At 39.1% G+C, this 14059-nt stretch overlaps 1 protein-coding gene across 1 annotated transcript in view; it reads left to right on the top strand.

The window, feature by feature from the left end:
• The window catches only part of rngtt (RNA guanylyltransferase and 5'-phosphatase), a 135663-nt gene that overhangs the window by 18266 nt on the left and 103338 nt on the right, over positions 1-14059 (top strand). The window contains exon 8 of the mRNA XM_061746417.1: positions 772-873. Coding sequence (XP_061602401.1) covers positions 772-873 — 102 coding nt within the window. The remainder of the gene's footprint in view (positions 1-771; positions 874-14059) is intronic.

Below are 14059 nucleotides of genomic sequence, written 5' to 3'. Positions count from 1 at the left end.
TGAGCTTTTCTTCTTGTGAAGCCAGTATCATCAACATTGCTTTTGTTCTAAATGTACCAAACAAGTCTTTTTTTTTTTGTTTTCTTCCAATCTTCTTTCTTTTAAGAGGTACATTTTTGTCACAACATCCATTCCCTTCTGCAGACTTTTAGTGTTCCCATAGAAATTCAAATCTTTACCTTCAAAAGGAGCAAAATTAATTGAGAAATGAAAGAAAACTTTAAAAAAAGAGTGAGAATAATTCCTAATGCACATTATTGCCTTTTTGGCACCCCAAAGACTAAAATAGCCAGTTGCAGACCTTGAAAAGTAATGCATCAGGACTCTGTTGCAGACTACTCATAATTTATTTATACAAATGATGTAAGCATCACTATGCTGAATGAGCAAGAGCTCAAGTTTTGGCTCTGTGTTAAATTTTCTTCAGCCCAATGAGTGTAAAATGTCTTCACCAGGTGGTTGGTAACTATGTCTTTGCTGACAGGTGCTGCAAAGTTCATGTTCAACAGGTTTTTAAATTGAACAGTCACATGCAGCATCTGTGTAAGTTGCGTCGTAGACAAGAAAAACAATGGGCTGTTGCTCATGTAACAAAGATTTATGGTATATTTTTCTTTTGGAGAAACATCATTTTTTCAATGCCTCATTATAGAAAGATGTTAGTTGAAATGATGGTATTAAGATGAGCTTAACTGGAATAGTGTGTGTTGTGGTGAGGTCTTTGGACGAGACCAAACATGAATGTAAAACGGGCTTTGATTTTTGTTTCAGGTCTGGGTTTCCCGGTGCACAGCCTGTGTCCATGGACAGACAAAACCTTCGTTTCCTCGAGCAGAATCCATATAAAGTGAGCTGGAAAGCTGATGGCACACGGTAAGTTGTAAATTGTTTGGAGCAAATTACTCCTAGTCCAGATCATTAGAATTGTCATTTTTTGTGTCTCTAATTGCTACACTTTCCATTTGATTAGAGTCATTAGGAATCTCTGCATAAACATTTATGTAATATCCACAGGAACTCAGCGTCAGAGATTTCAGTTCATCATACTCACACACTCTCAAAACTACAGAAATTATCTTATAACCCTTCATAGATTGATGGGCAGTAAAAATAGATTCTCTTTAAAATCACAGACATGTTTTTTGCTCTTTGGTATTCACACACAACTGAATGCTTCAGACAATTTACCTGCCAAAAAGTCTGCTTTTATGGAGGCGCTTGCTTGGGCTAATGATCAAATTAATCATGCACAATGATTACCAGGACTTAACTGCTACTTGTGCTTGTGATTGCTTAATTTCTGAGGTTGCTTTTACCTGTTTTAAGATCTGGTTTACTTTTTACTTTTTTTTTTTCCATATTTTTTTTACAAACTTCATGACATGAAACGGGAAGAAGTGTTCGAGGATGTACTTTCTTATTCACTTGAGTGTATGTGCAGAACTCTAGGGAAAAGGATAAGGACCAAAAAATATTTGAAAAACAGGCAATGTGAAATATTTTAACTGAACATTGACACTATGATATTGATTGATATATTTAAAGTGATCCTAAATAAATAAGAACTCCACCTTGCAACTACTACTGCAATAGAAACACACTCCATGTAAATAAGCATTGAAACTGACATCTTGTGCAGCGGAGTTCCATCTTGTTAGGGGTGCTATGATTAGTTGACATTGCCAACAAAAGTCAGTAATAAAAATAGTCTCTAATGAATTTAATTGTTGGTGGGGGAATAATTTCAACAGAGTGAGGCATCTGCTCCTGGTCTTCCCATCTCTGCTGGGAATTGCATATCTGCAATAGTGTCACCACACCTGTTTTTCAACAGAAGGAGGCACCATCCTTCCTATCTTTGCCGAAAGTTGCACATGTTCAATATAGTACAGTGCCAGGTAAACAATGCAAATCCACAGCAACTGACAGCAAAGTTAAAAAAAGATATATTTTTAGATTAAGTGTTCATCGTTCTTGTTAATTACCACATCATTTAAACAAGCTGAAAGCAAATAAGAGCCATTTAATAATTGAGATTCATAATCCGACTAGTCGACTAATTGTTTCAATAGTCGATGACCAATCGATTATTAGAAAAATAGTTAGGTGCAGCTTAGGTGCAGCCCTACATCCGATGAGGCATAAACTGTATATTAGTTTAAATTCATGGCACTTTAAAAATATCAGGCTACCATTTAATGCGATGGCATTAAATTTGTCACTATATTGTGCAGCCCTATTAGTAGCGTAACCTCCGGAGTTACTCGGGGATCGCCTGAGCCAGTACTGACTGAGCTTTCTCAAGGTGAAACATTTGATACCTAATCATGACAGTTCTTACTCCAGAATCAAAAATTGGGAACAAGATCCTCAGAACCTGGTAGCTACATTTGGAAACCACATGGGAGCCTGCACTCTCGAGACTTGAGTGCTCCATTAGTATAATACGCTACACTAGGGACTCTAAGATATGATTTAGCTCTGTCTTTAAAAGCCTTTCACGGCAGAATAAGACCGAAAGATATGCAGACAAGTCTTTGGTTTTGTCATTAGGTTTTAATTACAGTTTCAAGACGGTCAAATAAAGTCTTCACCGTACAGCATTAAAGATATGCACTGTGGAATTGTAAATTGTTTCCACTGATCAACATACCGGTACTTCCATTGAGGTGGATGACTGCATCCAATGTCTTGTTCGTGAGGCATAGCAAATGGAGCAGGGGCACTTATTATTTCCTGTCACGTTTCGCCGTGAATTTGTTCTTCTTTTGTTTTCTGTCTCTGGTGCTCTAAGCTACTGCTGTGATGGGCGAGGAGAGTTTTAGTATTCTGGTAGTCTGCTCTGAAGCACCGTCTCTCTGGCTGCTGCAAATGTGCGGTGTGCTGATGAATATTTAATGACTGCAGTCAATTTCAGAATTTTTACATATCTGTGCTTCAATTTCCTGTAATAGTGGGACCGGGTGAGAACAGATTTGGCTTCTATCCAGGATGCTGCGTGTAATTAGTATCTTTAATCTGTAAACGCGTTTAAAAAAAAAAAAAAAAAAAAAAAAAAAATCATGGTGCATGTTCTGCTTTTAGATATGAAAAGTGTCACAGTGGTCTTCCTGCTATCTGCTTAATCTTATGCTTCACCCTGTTTTCCAACAGTTTCTGAAGTTTAGTAGGGCAGTGGCGCTATATGAGATCTATTCAGTGATGATGCTGGGAATGACTCATCACTGAGGGATGCGCTGTACTGCCAATATGATGAGCTGTATTATTATTATTACTTTGTTTATTACATTTAAAGATAAAAATTATGCAGTGCAAATCAGGTTAGATAAAGTTTGACCCACAACACTTGCAGTACCTCATCTGTCAAGAGGGTGCAGTGAGCAACATTGTTTTGAAAAATAATCAAAACATCATCATTAAAATGTGTAATGGAGTTAAACGAATGCAGCAAAAGTTTGTTTAAAATTTTCATTTTAAAGGGACTCTAGTTAAGCTCCACGGTAATGTAGTAACACCGGACCAAGCCCTCAGAGAACAGATGGGTCTTGGCATGCCTTGCTGGGTAAATGTACGTGTTTAATGATAAATGGTAAAATAGGGGCAGCACAGTGGCTAAGTGGTGAGCACTGTTGCCTCACAGCAAGAAAGTTCCGCGTGTGTGTGAGGTTGTGTCGGCCATCCGGCATATAATCTTGCCAAATCAGTGTGTGGACTATGGCCCGCTATGATGACCCCTCTGCTCAGAGGGAGAATGAGGTAAAATAGATAAAGAAAATCGTACATTATTATAGAGGGACTTATTTAAAGATGTATAAAACAGTTTTGCATTTAAAAAAAAAAATCTAGACATAAAAAGTAACATGTCCTGAACTTAAAACTTAGATTTGCTTTGCTTTGTGTTTTGGTGAATGAATGAGTTCCATGTCACCGCCAGCCCCACGGACCAGAGTTATGTTGAGTTTAGTGTCATCACCTGATTTATTTTTGCTTGTTTCCAACAGGGTGGAAGTCTATTATTAATCCCAAATGTAAAGGGATTGCTACCTGTGTCATCATAGAAAAGAGGAGCTCTATAATGTAAGATGTGCTGTTTATTGTCAGAGGTGGGTTGATGAATAATTCATCCACAGGGAAATTAAAGTGTATAAGAAACACTACAGTTGTTTAGGAAAATTCAGTGTGAATGTATATTTTTGTAGCTGGAGTGAACCCTCTTTTGTTATGAAGTAATACATTTCCTGCCTCCTGTAGATTTTCTGCAGGCTCCTGAAGTTTGTTGACGCTAAGATACACAGTCCTCACCTCAAGCGTAGTATATTTTTCCTGGCCTAAAAAAAAAAAAATCGATTTCATAGATGATAAACTGGGAGGATTCTCTCTGTTTTGTTCTGTCGCTGAGGTTTCAAGATCATGCTTGGGATGCTGCTGTTTTTCTGCCTATTTTAAGCAGACATTTTATACTGGAAATAGGTGAAATAGTTTGCAGTAATCCTTAAAAAACGAGCAGAAAGGTAGCTGGAATGTATAGATTCACAAATTTCAAGCCTTGTTTTCGTTTTTCGCATACAAAATAAAGACGTGCTCTGATTTGTAGTTTTCAAAAGGAAAAGCTTAATTTGAAAGAGAGCTTGTACACATTCTGCTTTGCTGATGCTTCTTTACAATGAATTGCGTAATTATACCTTGCTTGGAGCTCAGTTCTTTCATGTAAGTTTAACTTTGCGTGAAATTTAATTTACACAAAAGAATTGATGGTGGCAGGAGAAATACGTTTTATAGAAAGCATTTCAAAATTTACCAGGGGTAACATCAAGATAAGGAGATATCGGCTATTCGGCTCAAGTTATCAATGGATATAGGCAAATGAATTAACAGTATTGATTATTATTTTATTGATTCTGCTTTTAATCTTTTCTGAAGCTATTAAGTCTGAAATCTCCTTGAGGATCAGGTGTGAATTTAGTCAAAGTGTCTATAACCCGAGGAGGAACCCAGCCACTGAACAGTCCAAAGCCTCAATATATCCAACACAAACTAGATTTCCATCCTGGTTCAGGTGTGACTGAGCTTAACGACGACCGCCACGTGTATTTTTAATCGGCAGGATGTCAGCAGAAAATATGCTATTGTCAATGGCTTGGACACGAGATGGCTAATAATAGAAATATGCTGGAGATTGAGCTTCTAGGAAGGAGAAAAAGATGAAGACCAAAGATGAGATTTCTCAGTGTGGTTGAAGATGATATGCAGTCGGGTGTCTGGAGTAAGACACTGTTGCACCCTAAGGAGAAGTTTATAACACAGGGGACTTGCAATTTATAAAACTTATAAATTATGATTTTTTTTTTCTGCAGGACTGGTGAAATTTACTGTTGGTGGAGGAGCAGGGTGATCTCATAATTTGTCATTCTTATCATGTCGTGCATGGACTACACAGATAATTTCTTATTAAATGTCCTCCTTTCTGTCCTATGGCACTTTAAGACCTGAAATGGATTTTTAATAGAAAATATGTCTCATCAAGGTGGTGGGGGAAATGATTTTTCCTGCATAATGTCAGAGTTTCTTATTCAAGTATTACATTTTCTGACTCCCTCAAGGTTTCCTTTTGTGTGGAACAGAAAATGAAAAAAGGCATCTTTTGATCTTGTCATTTCTATTCACAAGTATTTCTACTTCTTTCTTTTCATTTAACTGTAAAATTTAGCAAACAAATTTTAGAGTGAAAATGTTAGATTTCAGCTCCCTCACTTGCTCTTGGTGTTGCTCAGTAAGTTTTACTCAGTTGCAATATTGCAGTTCTCTCTCTCACATACCTACCATACCTCAAACGGGAGAGGATTAAAAAAAACAACCCCAAAAAATCTGCCTCTGCTTGTAATCTGCCAAGAGGGGTGGCTTCTGAAGGACTTTGGAAAGAACAGTAAAGTCACTAGATCTGGCATGACTTGGTTTTCTAATTGCATTGTTGTAGAGGTTTCTGCCAGCGCTAAATTGGTTTGTGCCTCAGAGAGGAAGATGAGGAGGAAGGAGAGGGTCCAATTATGTCCATGAGAATTTAAACATGCAACTCTCCACAATTTGGACTTGATAAGCTCAAGAGGACTGGTGAAAAGCTTCTGCTTCGAGATATTCTCTTCAAAGTCCTTTCCTCCACCCAGTCACAACTGCAGACACTAATTTAAAATGAGAAATGAATTATGCATGCTTCCTGTAGGGTGTGTGTGCGTGCGTGTGTGTGTGGGATGTTTGCAGCTGATTGGTTGGTAATCACACAACAGAAGTACTTTTATTGTACAGGGTTTACTAGTTATTGAGTTAGTTAGACAATACCATTTTATGAATGAAAACTAAGTCTGACAGTTGTTTTCACTAAATTTTTCACTTGTAAAAGTATAACATGTTGATGTGGCACCATTGCGTGGTACTCGCCTCTTCTCTTCTTCACTTTGTGCTGAAAACTCCCACCTGCCACCTTGAGCTGTGTAGGGACCAGCTGCTTGTTGTTGCAGCAGAGTCCGTGTGAACGTGCAGTGACACAGACAGGACTTGAAACGTATGTGTGCATGTGCTGAATTGTAAAAGCCCTGTATGAATTTGCTACCCGCTCTGCGTGCTAAGCTCTCTGAGATCTGTTTCTGTCTGACCATGATGCCTGGGTGCTTCAGTGATCAGCTTCAGTTTGCGGGAAAGAAAAGAGCCATCTGAATTCATGGGCTGCTCCCGGTTAAAAAATGTGCTCCCAGATTTGTAATTCATAGCCCGTGCCACATGTTTGCACCATGGTCACGGATTTGTAAACTGTGTGTTTAAGAATTCCACATGGCTACCACACGGCAGGTCTGCAGTGGTTTCATTTCACATTAGTCCTTTTTGCTCCACTCGCTTGGAAAACTAGAGGATCCCTCCTAAAATTGAGTAGAGTCAAGCCGAGCTACGGAATGTGATGACAAAAGTCAGAAGATTTCATTGGTACCACAGATGCGTATTTGTTCCCTCTTTTGTTGTATCTAAGACCAAAGATCCCCTCTAATGCAGTAAGATACAGCGACTTAAGGTCAGTAGAGCCTTGTCAAGCCTATAACATCCCCCACCGTTTACGTTCAATGACATTTTATCTTTTTAGTTTCTCGATATAAGCTAGAGGAGATTTTTTAAGTTTGGATAGATGGTTTTTGTGATTTTTATATATTTTTTTTTTAAAGAGAAAAATAAATAAAAAAAAAAAACAACCTCTGCTGCCTTTTGTTTAAATTTGCATTTTTGGACATTTTTGTTGAAAATGAAACGTACTATGACAAAATTTTTCTTGCATGGCCAGCTCTACCGATTTACTTCATGAAATGGGTCTGGTTCGTACTGCACCAATCACAACAGGGCGGGGGGGCAGATCGATGTGATGACTCGTATAGATGTGCCCAGAAGTCGTAATTCTAAACAACCAAATCGGTGCAGGACTGGTTTTAGGAAGATGGTTAACGGAGGATATTTCTCTACTCACCACCGTTTTGTCTGTCATGCAAAGTTTTGTTAAAATCAGTTGGGTCTTTTAGATCTGTGCAGCTAGCGAGTGCAATCCTGACTTTGTTGCAAGCAGTTTCTCTTTTGGTGCAGGAGGTATTTGTTTCCATTAAGTACAGAGACTTTAGACACTACTATAATTAATCTTCTTACATATTTAATGGTTCAATCTGTACTGTTTGTCTGTTAGGTATACCATTTGCCAAACTGAGATTATTCATGTGCTAATATTGACATTGCTTTGCATTAGCCACCTTCCTTTTTAATTTTATTGCACTTGATTCTTAAATCAGTTACCTAAATTTCTTTTGTCTCTTTGTTTAACACAAAAGGGACCTTCCCCTTGATGTACCTCTAATGATGTGCAAAGCCGTTGAATCGAGTGTAAGCCCTCCCCTGGAGCTCGGCTGCTGTCAGTCATACCGCAGGACTGGGCTTTCAGAGCTGAGACAACGGCCGTCTGCACCTCATTAGGGCTAAAGAGCTTGGGGAACATGGCTCAGGGGTTGAGGATAAATCCTGAGACTCAGCACCCATCAGAGAGCAGGAAAGAGCTGAGGAGGAGGAGGTGGTGGTGAGGGGCCTACACTTGTGTCCGTATAGGAGCACATTATATTTAATGATTTTTGATTTGTCAGAAGAACAGAACAGTGTCTGCTGTGAATATAACTTTAGAGAAGAGAGGAAGGGATGAATCAGGTGGAACTGTAATGAAAACTAAGTCCGCTGGGGAGTAGAAACGAACTGATGGTCTCCTCTTTTTTCTTCTGAACACACTTGACAGTGTTAGCTATGGCTAGCAGGCCAATTAGACAATGAGAGAAGCACTTCTGCTCTGCACAGACTTGTGTCCACACTGGTTGACTGATCTGCTCAGTTGTGACACTCTGAATTTGTGTTTGATCTTTTTAGCCATCAGCCTTTTACTGGGATGAAATCTATTATCCCTTAAGAGAAGATCTTCCTGTCTGTGAGAATCATTATTTGCCTTAGCTGAGCTATCCAGACATTTCCTGTTTCCCCTCTCATCCAACTCGGCCCCCACTGCCTCTGCATCATTTTAATGTTTTCATCGTTTGTCCTCTCCCACCCTGGAAATGTAAGTGCGGCTTTATCGGGCCCACTCACCATTCTTTCCTTAACCTCCCACATATTTAGTGTTTCCCGCAGTTCATATGTGACTATTGGATGACCCTGCTTTTATGTCTCAAGACTATTGTGATCTTTGGTTGATATCGTCATGGCTACAAGCTAAACTCATCACAGGAAGCCCTTGAATGTATTCTTTTAACAGAGGAGTGTGTTATGATGATCACTTTCCTCTACCAGCATACTTGAGAAGCACTTAACTATAATGCAAATTACAAGCTCCTGCGTCTAGCTTCTCACCCCATTCCCCTGCAAAGTTATGACTAACTGCAAAGATGGTGTTTTCTGCTCCATTTGTTCCTGGATATGTTAATAAAGGAAACAAAGCTGTAGGACTTGTACAATCTTACCATTTTTGTTAAGCTACTCTAACTGTGTTAGTAAATGAAATAATTTTATTAATAACTGGAGAGTAATTTAACACACAGTGGGCCTCAAATATAATGAACATACACAAGAAGCAATGCTCCATTTGTAACATAGTGCTATTCCCAAATATTTTGAGAAATGACCTACGTGTTCAGCTCGAGCATCTGGATCTTTTATCTTGCACTTAGTGAAACAGAGATGATAATACATTAGCTATTATCATGCTAACTGCAAAGAATAGTCATGCCATAATGTAATGATTTTTTTTTTTCCAGAATCTGTCATTTTAGTGGGTGTTGATCAATCAGAATGATATTCTTCAGCATGAGAACAACAACACAAGGAACATTTCTTCTATCGTTGCACATTTTTCCCGGCTCCTGTGAAGCCCCCCTCGCTCTAATTTTTGGCATCTTTTTGAAGTCTCTCCTCTTTATGCCAGCTGGTATGAATGGCATATTTATTACATGTAATCCTTGTGATACGATGGCGGAGAGTCACAGCAGGACTGCAACATGTGTCGCCGTGTCTTTTGGGAACTATGTATCAGTCTTTCATCCCAAAAGGTGTGCAATCTTTCCAATGTGTATTAGTTGTGACTTTTTTTATACCATCAAAACTTTTCTCAGAATTTCTTATGTAAAGGTTAAAATATCACTTATTTGTGTTTTAGTTACCTTGAAGCTTTACCTTTTCAAATTACAGTGAAGCTTTAGTAGCTCATTATGACTTCGCTTAATCGTACTTTGAGTGCTTTTGGCCTAATGAGTAACAGACAGCCTGCAAAATATAATTGAGTTTAAAGCATGTGTGACTTGAAAACAGATTGCCAATTATATACTACTTTTGTAAATAGAGTTTTTATTCTGACACTCAGTTATCCAGCTTATCTTCAAGCAAAGGTTTCAAGGGACTTTATGGAGAAGTTAAAATAAATCTCAAGCCTCAAAGGAGGCCTTTCTTTCTTTTTTTTGCAGCATTAAGTTTAGACAAAGATTAAACTTGATAAACTCTGATTAATGTTAACACCCCATTAGATAGACTTCCTTGCCTTTGCAGCATAGATGAGAATATAGGAGCAATGTCACAGATGCTACTAAATCACAATCATGGTGTAATTCCTGTGTCACTTATAGGCTTAATAAAACCCTCTGTAGCAGACCTTGGATTTGAAGAAAGGTAGAGAGTCTCGACTGATGCGTAAGGTTTGTTTTATTGAAGTCGCATCCGGAATCATGCCGACAGAGTCCTTACGACACCGTGAAAACTATATAGAAAAAGGATACAAACAATTCATAAAACTAGTTTCCACAGCGCGTATAAAAAACTCATGAATGAAACAGTTCTTAATTTAATAATGCAATGTTAAAAACATACACAACTATATCGAATTGTCAAAGGAAACAACCAGAAAACAAAAACAAACATCGTACCTCGCTGCGCTCTCCAAGGAATGCGAAACAAACAAACTGCTTTCCTCTCGCACAAACAGAGCAGACCCTGAAAAGGTGATTGTCTGTTCGTCACCATCAACATCAAAAATGTATGGACTGAACGGGACAGAGCCTCAGATGACAAAAAACCCAATCCTGTATGACAGGCCCGGGGAAGTTCTACAGTGTACCCGGCTTCCACGAAGCCAGCTGATCATCAAAGCCGCGGGGCCGCCCACCGGACCTTTTCAATCATGCGGGCGGATTTCCGGTCAATTTACACCCAAATCATATCAAATAAATACAAAATACAATATATATGAAAGAAATCACAATTTTAAGACATATCCAAAAAATATATCAACTAAACAAATGACAACTCAATATGGTCCTTTACACCCTCTGTTATATTTAAGCTATTGGAGGCTAATATTGAGAACTGTTACTTAAATCAGTACATTGAAGTATGTTCATGAGAGGCTTGCTTTGCTTACAGCTTGATCATAAATATGGTGGATTCAGTCACCTTTTGCTTCATCTCTCACTGGCTGAGCAGTTCCTGGTTTGAGTCATGATTCTTGGCTTCCAATTCAAGGGAGGCCCCTTAAAAATGTTTACATTTTAAAAGTTTCATTGCTGAATATTGAGGATAAATATTAAGTATTTTTAACAGGTCTAGGGTTGTGCACTGCTTTCATAGGGCTTTTCAACCAAAGTGTTCCGGTTTTAGTTTGGTGCCAGTGCCAGACTTGCACATTCGATTCCCATTATTTCCATATTCCCATTACACTTTTTAGCAAAAGAAAAGCGAGATACTGAATTTGCGATAAAGGTAATCCCTGAAGGGACTTTGTGTGTCTTTTGAATGGTGTTTTTCTCTGTATGAGCATCACTCCTCTATTTCTCACTTCATATCGCCGTAACTCTCCTTATCTCTCCGTATCTCGTCATTTCATACTTCTCTTCAAAACAAACACTTTGAAGTGGATGGATAAAAACATCTTTCGTCTTGGAAAAATGATTGTGACTGACGGTACTTCTGTTATGAAAAGAGTCAACAGAAGACGAGGGCGGTGGATGATCATTCAAATGATTATTCAGAGGCAAAGCCCTTATGTATCGCAATAATCCAGTAATGCATATTGATTAAGTAGCGTTATAGCACAAAGACACCGTATTAACTTTAGATTGACCGTCTGTCACATTCAGCACTGCCAGAGATGTGCAAATGCAAAAAAAGTGTTTTCATTAGACTTTTGCGCTAAACTGAATTACCGACACAACTGTAAAACCACCTCAAGGGAGCATAAAAAGGTTTTTGCGATATTCACGTTTTTTGAATTAGACGCATTTCCATAACAGAGGTTTCTTTGCAACATTTAGGTTTTCTGCAAAATTGGAGGTAATGGAAATGCGGTTGTTATTCTCAGGGATTTCCTTCCCCTTTACGGATTACCTGCTTTGGTAATGTAATAAGTGACGTAGAGTCCTGGCTCTCCGCCTGGTGGAAAAGCAATCCAGTTGTAGAACCTGCTTGGAACTGGCTCTAGCACCAGCACCGATTTTGAGTTGGTCAAAAATGCCTATTATGTGATAGTTTAAGCTGCCGATTATCACTTGGGACTCACATTCACTGTTCATTAATTTGTACAGTTTAGGCGTATTAAATTCATTTTCACCAAGGGACACATCAGCACCACAGCTGCTGTCAAAGGGCCAATTGTAAGTTTAAAGGCTGAATTATACTTCTGCGTCAAAACGACGCCGTGTCTACGGCGTGTGGTTTTTGGACACGCAGAGGACACGCCGTCACATGCGCCGTCAGTGACGTGCACCTCCCGAAAATTGTAACTACGCGTCGAGGAGACGCCGTCCACACGCAGACCGAGAGGGCTGTGATTGGTTCGTTTGAAAGCGAAGCATTTCCGGTTTCCGGTTTGAAGCAGTAGTGAACTTCCAGGGCTTTTTTCTTCGTTTATGTGTGATTTTTTTTGTTTTTGTTTTTTGCACAATAGTTGTCCTTATTTCTTTGATTTACTGTGACCGGAAAAAGTCGGATAAACCATTCAGAAAAAGATCGCTAACTAGTGGCCGCGGGGGGTACTGCACCGCGACCAAATGGAGAGACGGAGAAGTCTGAACAGTTCGTGACGGTGTCACGGGTGCGCCGTGTGTGTGACGCAGAACCATACTCAGCCCTTAAGACTGCATTAATGTAACCATTCCTCAGAATAATGCTAAAGAGCAGTCTCTGTATTGATTATTATTATTAGGGGTGTCAAATTAGCGCGTTAATTGCGATTAATTAATTACAGGCATATTTATTGCGTTGTTTTTTTAATCACTTAATCAATTTTTCTAATCTCTAACTTTACTTTTTCTTATTAAAAGAGCTGTGGTAAATAAATGACGTGACATTTTACAAAAAATAAATGACTGCACGCAGCCTTGCAGGTAGTTTACATCCATCTGTTGATGCATTGGTTATAAAATTGATCTGGCGGCATGAACACCTACACCTGAATATAAACACTGAATTTATAGCCACACATTTAAAGTAGTATATGGAAGTAAATCATATTGTCTAAGCTCATACGTATGTTAGTCCAGTTTAAGTTAAGTTGAAGAGGCCATGCTGCTTGTCCCTGAACGCAGCAAGCAGATCTCTCAGCACCCTGAGACACCATCCTCATCCACTGACCATGTTTTGAATATAACAATAAACAAAAACCAAAACACAAGGAAAACCATTACCTTGCACACACATTGAACTTTTCTCATTCTAATACAGTTCATTGTATATTTTAGAAATAGTATTTGTTTTCTGGCTCGATGTGTGACACAAATTTCCTGTGGTGTAGCAGCATGCAGGTCATCATCAGTAATGCGGGATCTGTGTTTGGTCGTATTTATAATCAGGACTGAGAACATCTGTTCGTGCAGATAAGTGCTCCCGAACATGAACAAAATACGGAGTGGTGGCATCAAAGCAGGGGGCAGTAGATGGTAAAAGTCCTATAATGCAGCGTTTTGTAAGCTTGCTCTCTTTATTAACGCCATCTGAAGGTGGTGCTCTGTTGATGTCAGCTTTGAAAGGATTGGTGAAGATGGCAAAGTCTGAGTGCTGTGTTCTGAAGTAAGAGAAGCCCAGATCAAAGTCATTACTTAGCTGGCTTACCTTAGTAGCCAAAAGAGTACACTAAAAAGTGCCAGGAACACTGGTGCTGAGATCTCTGACACACAGGAAGCTGGTACGTTTGTCCTGTTCTAGTTAGGACTTCCATAGGTGCATTTTTACGCTGGAAAGCTGTGACTATTTCATTCATTCAATCTGCTTAATGACTTTTTCATCCCTGCGCTCTGTGATTTTGTTGTGCCAGATGCTGTTATGTCACCAATTTGGATCTGACAGTTCAGGCAAGGATTTGAACCTTTTTAGTTTGCATTTTTTCCTTCAGGTCAACAACTTGTTTGAAGATGAGCGGCACGTCCCCGTGCTCTGAGGCCACCTCTTGCTAAAAGAGCTGGTACTGGCCAGGCCATGCAGCCACATGAAGTTTAATGTTTTCATGATCGTAGCCATTAAA

Source organism: Cololabis saira, chromosome 18 (genome assembly GCF_033807715.1).
Source record: "Cololabis saira isolate AMF1-May2022 chromosome 18, fColSai1.1, whole genome shotgun sequence".
In the NCBI taxonomy this organism is placed as follows: domain Eukaryota; kingdom Metazoa; phylum Chordata; class Actinopteri; order Beloniformes; family Belonidae; genus Cololabis; species Cololabis saira.
The sequence above is the reverse complement of the archived record's forward strand: the minus strand, read 5'-3'. Positions and strand labels throughout refer to the sequence as shown.